Source organism: Saccostrea cucullata, unplaced genomic scaffold, assembly GCF_032062105.1.
Source record: "Saccostrea cucullata isolate Sc308-1 unplaced genomic scaffold, CSIRO_AGI_Scuc_v1 ctg9726, whole genome shotgun sequence".
NCBI classification, from domain to species: domain Eukaryota; kingdom Metazoa; phylum Mollusca; class Bivalvia; order Ostreida; family Ostreidae; genus Saccostrea; species Saccostrea cuccullata.
The window spans coordinates 2,615-11,342 of NW_026924293.1; the positions used below are offsets into that span (position 1 = coordinate 2,615).

Sequence of the window (8,728 nt, forward strand, 5' to 3'; positions counted from 1 at the left end):
TTTTATAAGGAATGTCAAAGCCCCCCCCCCCCCTCCATACAATTTCATCAGTTTGGAAAGATCCAAGCTGTAGGTGTGGCTGCAGATGGGTCAAACTCCTATTCAGGGGTACATGGCATCCATGAGAAGAGGATGTCTTGCAGTAATTAGAACGAGTGGTGGTCTTACTTCATAGATTTTATGTGAATTTTCGTTTGACGGTTCGTAATGTTCTTGACACTTTGCTTAAAATTCCCAGTAGACATTTACATAAAATTTACGCAATATCGAACTGAAATATGCAACATTAACCATGAATTAAAGAAATAATTTATTGTCTGCATTTGTTCTTTAAAACTTAGTAAGTGTTAGGTGAACACTTAAAAGTTTGGTTCAGTGTAGATAAACTGATACTAACCTCTGTAATATGTGTGATTATGGAGGCATAAATTATGTTGATCTACATGTGATGCAGTCGTATGGACAGAAGGTATAACCCCTGATCCACCAGAACTGTGGGAACTGTGTCCGCTGGAAACGTGGACTGTTTCGCCAAACAGTACCCGATCACATTCTACGTTTGTGCAGTAAAGTAAAACATATTAGTACCCTTTTAATCTTTTTGGAAAAAAGTGAGTTTTTCAGTAAGAAAATCTTGTACAGTAAATTTATGTAGATATTTTAAAATATAGTTATACGCAAATGAATACTTATGAGTTAATAATCATAAAAGATGTCGAAATGGATTTCAATAGTAAAAATGTAAAATAATATTTTATCTCTCTATTATTCTAAGCTCTCTGATTGACTGAATCTTGATCACATGATCAAGTATAATATAAAAGCATATAGACTTGTGTTACTTTTTATAGATTCTGAAAAACATATTGACCTCATGTTTCTAAAAAATGAAAAAAGTCTCTAAAATTACAAAAGTGCGGACTGAAAAGTTCTAATAGCTAATTTAACTTGATGTATCTGAAAAAATTCATCATTTTATAATAATGATGTTCTTTAATAATTGCTTGGATGTAACAATGCCTTGATTAAGAATCTTCTTCAGATTGAAATAAATCAGCATTGTTTTTCATAAATTATGATAAAACAAATATAGTCTCTGAAATTACAATTCCTAAATTACTCTATCAGTGAAAAGGAAACAATGATGATAGAAGCTTATTTTTTTTTTAATCTTAAGTCTGTGTTATAAAAGATGATAGAAAAAGAACTTATGGCTTGTGCATATTTGTTTTCCAAATTTGGTATTGTTAATTAAAAAAATACATAACAAAAAACCCTTTCATTCCGTCAATCCATAGATATATCGACTTCAGAAAATAGCATATCGATATGATTTCCTGTGAAGTCCATAAAATATTAAAGAATTCAAATAAATTGTGCTTCAGAGTTTAATCGGTCACAAGCTCTATGGTATAATGCATATCTTCGCTTTAAATACATTGTTTTGAATTATACTCACCCGGCCTGTGATCTATGACAGTATGGCTTGGTATGCCTTCGAAAACACATGTATTAAGATTCAGATACGTCCCAGGAGAACTTGGCCGGAGTAAATTCCCCTGTACATAACATCTAATGTCGACATAAGGACGCATGTCACCGGTACAGCATTCGGCCACTAAAATGAAAGACAGCAAACTATAGAAATATCAACTGGTTTCAAAAAATACGCCAGTAACGTATTTTTGACATCTAACACAGGCCGCGCCTAATACGATTGAACACGTGACAATTTAATAAACTGCCCAATTGAAATTGACTTGCTTAAATGACCATTTTATATGCGGTAATACTATTTCATGGACTCTTGTTTCTCATTTTCCTTGGCAATTATGAACTACCACCTGCAACTTGACCAAACTTACATGTAGTTGTTTACTTTGTAAAAGTGTAACGAACCTGCAATAAGAGCATGGTACGTTGTGTGTTTTTACATTACCAAAAGTTAAAACTCTTTGAGTATTTTTATCTTTTTACTCATATTTTTCTTTTTTAACATGTTATAAGTAGGGGTGTCAAAATTTTCAATAATTGATATTCGAATATTCGATAGGAGTATTTGAATATATTAGAATATTCGATAAAATAAATACATTTTGCATTGTAAAATATATATTTTCAATCTCCTTTCAACCAGTATACGTTTTATGTCATTATTTTGGAATAAATTTCACGTAGAGTCTTGGAAATGCAAAATAATAATATTTTTAAGATTTTACAGAATATATGAAGAGTATACATCCAAAATTTGATGAAAATTTATTTTTGAAAATTCAAAAGATTCGATCTTTAGTATGTTCCAGATTAACTGATTGTCTTACCAAAGTCTACACTAGTCTAATTACTCCTACAAATGTATACCTTTCTAAACAATCATCTATTGAAGAAAAATTAAAATCAATTAATTCTAGCTAATTAATTTCCTGATAATTATTTTAATGATATGTACATAAACAAGGGACCCATGTGTTTTCTGTAAAACTGTGTCCTTACAACATTACAAACTGATTGTACGTACTTGGCACTGTTATACCACTAATTAAATGATCAAAGAATAATTTATTCTAATAGTTACACTCTTCACACTTTTAAGGTAATCCAACAGGAGTGTCTTTTAATCTAAAAAAAAAAATCAAACCGTATTCCTATTATTCAACGGTACGAACTCGATTCAATTTCAAATAAAGCCTGCCAGATTTTTCTCTCCATTAAATGCTTGGATACTTTAAAACCGAATATTCGAATCATATATTTATATTCGAATATCAACTCATCGAATGGATATTCGAATATTCGTTGCTATCCCTAGTTATAAGTATTGTATGGGTTTGTGAAAATATCATATGATTTTAATTAAAATGAAATGATTAAAACACCTACGTGATATGTATAGAATCCAAATGGTAAGTATGAGGATACCAGATCCCATGGCCCGCCTCTCTAGATAATAGTAAGTAAGCTCAATTTTAAAAATAAAATAGAAAAGGTTGTTTTGTGTATTATGGTCACATGGCTTTGCACTGTCAAAGACATTATTGACGTAGAACTGAATGGACTAATGTTGTACCTTAATGAAAGATAAACATTTATTAGATCTATTTTTCAATCTGTCTTTACTGAATAAGTGCATTAGAATGTTTTATATCAGCTTAGTATAATATTTAGTATGTTATAATAAACTTTTTAGATAAAAAAGAGCTACACAGACTGTTCATTAAAATCATAGTTGATATACTGAAGCCTTACGTCACATGTACTTTTTATCCACCAATAAAGAAGTGCAATAATGTTCGTTAAAATAAATAATCTTAAATAAAATGCTCATAAAAAATGTTCATATTCAATCCAATTGCTCAAAGAATTAGTTTGTTCTATACTGTTATGTAATGATAGAATCCAAATTGACTATGTTATGTAGATTATTCTTAATATAGTATAAGTATTGCTTTTTAGCTTCATCTATGTGTATATTAACGAAAAGAGCTATAATTTTAAAATGATTTAAAGCATATTGGCTATTAAAGTTAGATCAAATTGCAGTGTATTTCATGCCCATTATAAAATTTTTTTTGGAAAAATATTTTGACAATTTGATATTCATTCAGTCGACTCGATATAATAAATATTGTCCCAGTGAATAAAAAACAAAATATACCACCGAGTCTGCAACACCTGATTTATATTTTGGTTTTTACTGACTATATATAGACAATTAAGGCAAAATGACACAAAATGTCTTCCGCTTTTCCGTCGACTTTCCTTATTTATGTAATAATATTCCACTAATTACCTGCTTATGGTGTTTATGTTTCCCCTTTTTAATTCTCAAGAACTTTCTCTGAGTACGATCAATCTTAAAGCAAAGCATGCTATTCACTGATAAGTTGATGTTACAGGGATTTTACAACCTCGTTCCATTTTGGCATTTCGTTTATTCTACAGTAATGTAAATATAACCTAATCATGGAGTCGAATTACGACTGACGTGCTTCAAACTTAGCGCAAGGCCTTTGTTTTATACTTAATTAACAAAGGAATGTATCTGATCAACACATAAGGCTCACATGATGTGAGCGAAGTGACTGGTCAACAGGGTATGCTTGCTCCTTCTAGGCACCTGATTCCACCTCTGGGATTTCCAAAGGTCCTTGATTCATGCGCTTTTCAAAAATTTGTTTATAGATTTTTTTTTAGATTGATCATCTTCACTTTCTATATAATAAAAATGAACTTTATAAATTTTAAGATATATTTTGAAAGGATTAAATATCTAAAGATTAAACAATCAACATTTATCGGATGGATAGTTGCGAACTTCTCTGGGCATCAGTCGATTCTTGTTGTCGAAAAAAGTCATATTGCATAAAATTTTCTCGAGATGCAAAAGGATGATTCAATTAACTCCTTGGCAATATAACTTGAATAGTAAATCTTGTTGACGTGCCGATATTTCTATGTTGATGAACAACAACACATGCTATTAAATGGTATACAGAAAGGGACAATGTAACATTTTAATAAATAGATACCGTCAATCGATTTAATAATATTACTGTTGATTTATTTCAATGAAAAGCTTCATTTAATTAAATCAAATTGATATATTGCTAAAGTGCATTAACCAGTACCTCAAAGCAACATTGATTTATTGCTAACATTGTTTTAGAGATTTTTTGACAGCTAAAACAACATAAAATGCAACAGTTTTAATGAGGAAATTGACTTTGCCAAAGATCTTAATTAAGCTATTGATAATTTTGTTATCTACGAAATTCAAAAGTAAGGTACGTACTGTCTGGGCGCTTTTCTAAAGTGTCCGATATGAACTGAAGATAAGGACACAAAGAAATATGGAGATACAACTTTGTAGCTGTACTTAATTCCACTCGATGATCCAGAAACATGAATATATAGCTATTGTGTGTTATCTTCTTATCAACTAGCTTTTACGATTCTTGGAAACCAATGCATTTTGTTCATAAAAAGACTGTGGTGCTTAATTCTTGTAAACGTTGCAATTGGTGACTTAAATGTAGGAAAGTTTACTTTTAGAAAATGTTCGATTTCATAATATGGAACCAATAATTATAGAAATTAAAGAAATATTTTCCTTCATGTCAAAATGGCACGTGCTATATATAGATAAAGCGTTATATGTGAGATACGTGCATTTACTATTGTAAGGACAAATTGTTGACCTTCACAAAAGAACCGCGTCTCGTAGATCATATAGCTAGGCATGTGTTTCTAAAAGAACACTTAACGACTCTAGTTTAAATTGAATGATATATTGTTAAATACAAAATACTTTTTGTTTTATTTTAAAACAAATAAAATTTCTTACTGTTGGAAGTGAAAGAGATAATGAAGTATTAGTTAATGAAATACAGGTACCTTTTATACATCAGATGTAGCTTTGATCTTTTACAAAAGAATTGTAAAGGGTGGCATCTTTACTGAGTAGTATATATGGCATGAGTAAAAATATAAGCAAAGAGATGCTCCTTTTCACTCATAGTTCATGTGTTACCATGAACAATGGCGCCAGACTAAATATGGGTCAGTGGTGTCAATTTCAACCTCAGAAAAAATAATGTTATAAAGCAAGAGAAAAGATATCATGGTATGTCTATAGCCTTATGTATGTTTCATGTTATCAAGAAAACGTTTGAACTTTTAAGATGATAAGGAATACGGACAGATCAGCCCGACAACCTGAGATAACTCGCCTTAAATTCAGTGCAATATAAATATAAACAATATTGGATTTAATTATGCAAAATAATTCGTTTTGATTATCAACATTAAATAAAGTGTGCACATAACCGTTACTGCGAGTTTCTAGCAACTTTACCTACATATAATTATGTACCGAGAAAAAAACTTAAAACATACTTAAAACAACATATACATGAATAGTACGGGTGTGACCGATCATCGAAGGAATGCTTTCTCCTCCATGGCACCTGATCGCGCCTCTGATGACTCCCAGTTTGTATTACATGTATTTCAAGGAATTTTAAAGTCGATTACCATTTGTTGTCTTCAAATTGCGTTCTCTTTCACAAACATTTCGTTTAAACGTTGATCATGTACATCCTGAGAGAGGGACTGGTGTTGTTTTTACTGTTAATAAACATGGATAAATTCAATTGTTATGCCACCGCTTTTTAAGATTTGGGGACACCTTTTATGATCTATCTTCCGGCTCTTTATTTTGTCCGCAAACCTGTAACTTTTGAGGACTTGCATATTTGAATGGGAATTCATTTTCACTTGGTATTTACTTTTGGTACAAACACATTTTACCTCTTAATCATGGAGTTTGATCTAATTTTTTTTTCTAATTTCAATCTTGACCAACTTAAAAGCAACTGAAGTTAAGGTTTCAATATTTGATATGTGTTCCATGTGATGAAAACTTTCCTAGGCTGAATTGTGTGATAAGACCTACCTTTGGAAAAATCCTCATAATCAGAATGAGGTTTTTTTCCTTTCATTATTTCAATAAATGATATGAAGGTCAAGATCTAGTAAATGAGAGGTGCCTACAGACATATCAGATAAAAGTAAATTTCTTAATTGATGCTGAGCTTGGTCAAATAAGGTGTTTCGAGGCATACTTTGTAGGTGAACAAGATGAAAAATCATACTTTAAACTGTCATTTCCAATGAAAAATTAAGAAAACCAGTCAAGAAAATGGGAGTTTTTTTTTCCCATATCAGACAGAGAATATGTATCCAGATTGCCTACAGTCTTTCAGAAAACAGTAATTTATATGTTCTTGGCCTCTTCTTTAAAATAATGTGAAATTTAATGTAGGTATCAGGACAACTTTTCATATGATTTCAAATTGAATTCCACGAAGAAACTTCATTTTCTTCATAATTCTATTAAATCTGTTAAGTACGGAAAAAAGAAAGTATATTGAAAGTGATTATGACGCCATAATGGTTCTAGCACCAAAGAGTTAGTCTGAAGACTAGATCTTGACCTTAACAATTACAGATGCCCTAGGTTTCTATCTGTTTTGCAATTATAAAGGACATACTAAAATGTTAGGGGAAAATTACTACGTACATAGTAATGTTTGTGAAACACAGTTGTTCCTTTATGGTACACTGTAGCTCTTGGAAAGGTTTAAGTTTCTCAAATGCAATCAAATCCCAATTTGAAGAGATTCAAAATGTTGATACCAAAAGGGCGTTTTTGGCGGAAAGAAACTTATTCAAGTACTACGCTAAATGTCTTACACATATTAATAAGAAAAAAAAAAGAAATGCGCTAAATCAAATCGACGCTAACTTGTACAAAAATCAATTTCCGCCAAATATCATACACGCTAAATATAATACATTTACAGTATACTTTTTTGGCAAACGCCCAAATTGCTATTTATACTTTCTTTGCAAAAACGAAATTACTTTCATTGCAAAATTCCATAATATAATTTAGACTTCTATGCAAAAGCTCAAATTGTAATACATAGTTTCTTTGCAAAAGTCCAGATTGTAATATATACTTCTTTTGCACAAGACCAATTTCTTTTGGAAACAGGGATTATTAGAATGTATGAATTCCCGACCTTCACCTTTTATTTTTTGAGAGAATGCATTTTCATTGATTTCAACGACCTGCATATTTTATTTACAGCAGAAACAACAGAACTACACTCTATATCCCAAGATATTTTCTAAGACACTCTCTATCATCACAGCAGTAGATTTCTGAGTTGCGTAAAAATGTGGTCATGAAGTGACAGTCTTGACTCTGTAATGAAATTACAAGTTAGTTTATATCAATAATCGCAAATTATTTACTACATAACACACTTACGAAACTTACGTAATTCATAAATAATATAATTTAATAATAACTGTTAAGCAAAGAGTGACTTACTGGAATACAATGTACAGTGAATTGAAATCCGTGGCCCGTTGCAGCCCTCACCATGCATGATTCTGATCCTGAGCAGGTCTGGTTCCAAACACAGTGTAGGTTTTCGTCGCAAGATGGACAAATCAGAAAGGGGAACATGCTAAGTTTATTTATTGATTATATGCATATCATTCCCCTAACTTAACAGGACTGAACTAGACAGAAATGATGTTTCTTTCGCCTGGATCGATAGATCGGGGCGCATATTATTTCTTCTGTCTGACTGTCTGTCTGTCAACTTTAACCTTCACCTTTTAACCATGAGATATAGCTAAGGGATTTCATATTTGGTGTGCATACTCCACTAATGAATTAAGCTCTTTCAAATGAAATCAAGGTCAATGATCTTGTGACCTTGACTGTGATCTATATGCTAAAAATAGCTTTTCGAACCTTCGCTATAACATTTGAACCATGAAAATCTTACATCCAGATTGGCCAGTATTTTGTAGGGCTGATGCAACTCCAAGTGTACTGTAACTGCTAGACTGAGTGTAGAACCCTCTCTTGTTAATTTGTGTTGCTTTGATTGTTGTAGTTAATGTAGATCTTATATATATTTTTAGATAATACTCGAACAAGATAAGGTAGAAATGCTATGATAGTACTCTAACAATATACATTTGTAGATGATGTACATGTAGGTTCTGGTTCTGTTTGGATAGTTTTCTCCATCATATTTAGCAAGCTATTTACTACTTTGTTAAAGGCTTTGTTCATCCACCTGTTTGAGAATGGGGTATATGGCTGCTTCCGTTAGCGTATGTAGTTTCAGCAAATTCTGTTCAT

General features: G+C 31.4%; 1 protein-coding gene across 1 annotated transcript; it reads right to left on the minus strand.

Annotated features, from left to right (window-relative positions):
* Positions 1-397: 397 nt before the first annotated feature.
* On the minus strand, positions 398-4,892 carry LOC134266149 (uncharacterized; the record flags this gene model as incomplete). Its single annotated transcript, XM_062748388.1, has 4 exons — positions 4,793-4,892; positions 2,881-2,940; positions 1,460-1,618; positions 398-553 (listed from the first exon to the last, which is right to left on the minus strand). Coding segments are annotated over exons 2-4 (364 nt in total), but the record flags the coding sequence as incomplete, so codon positions are not given.
* Between the last annotated feature and the right edge of the window lie 3,836 nt (positions 4,893-8,728).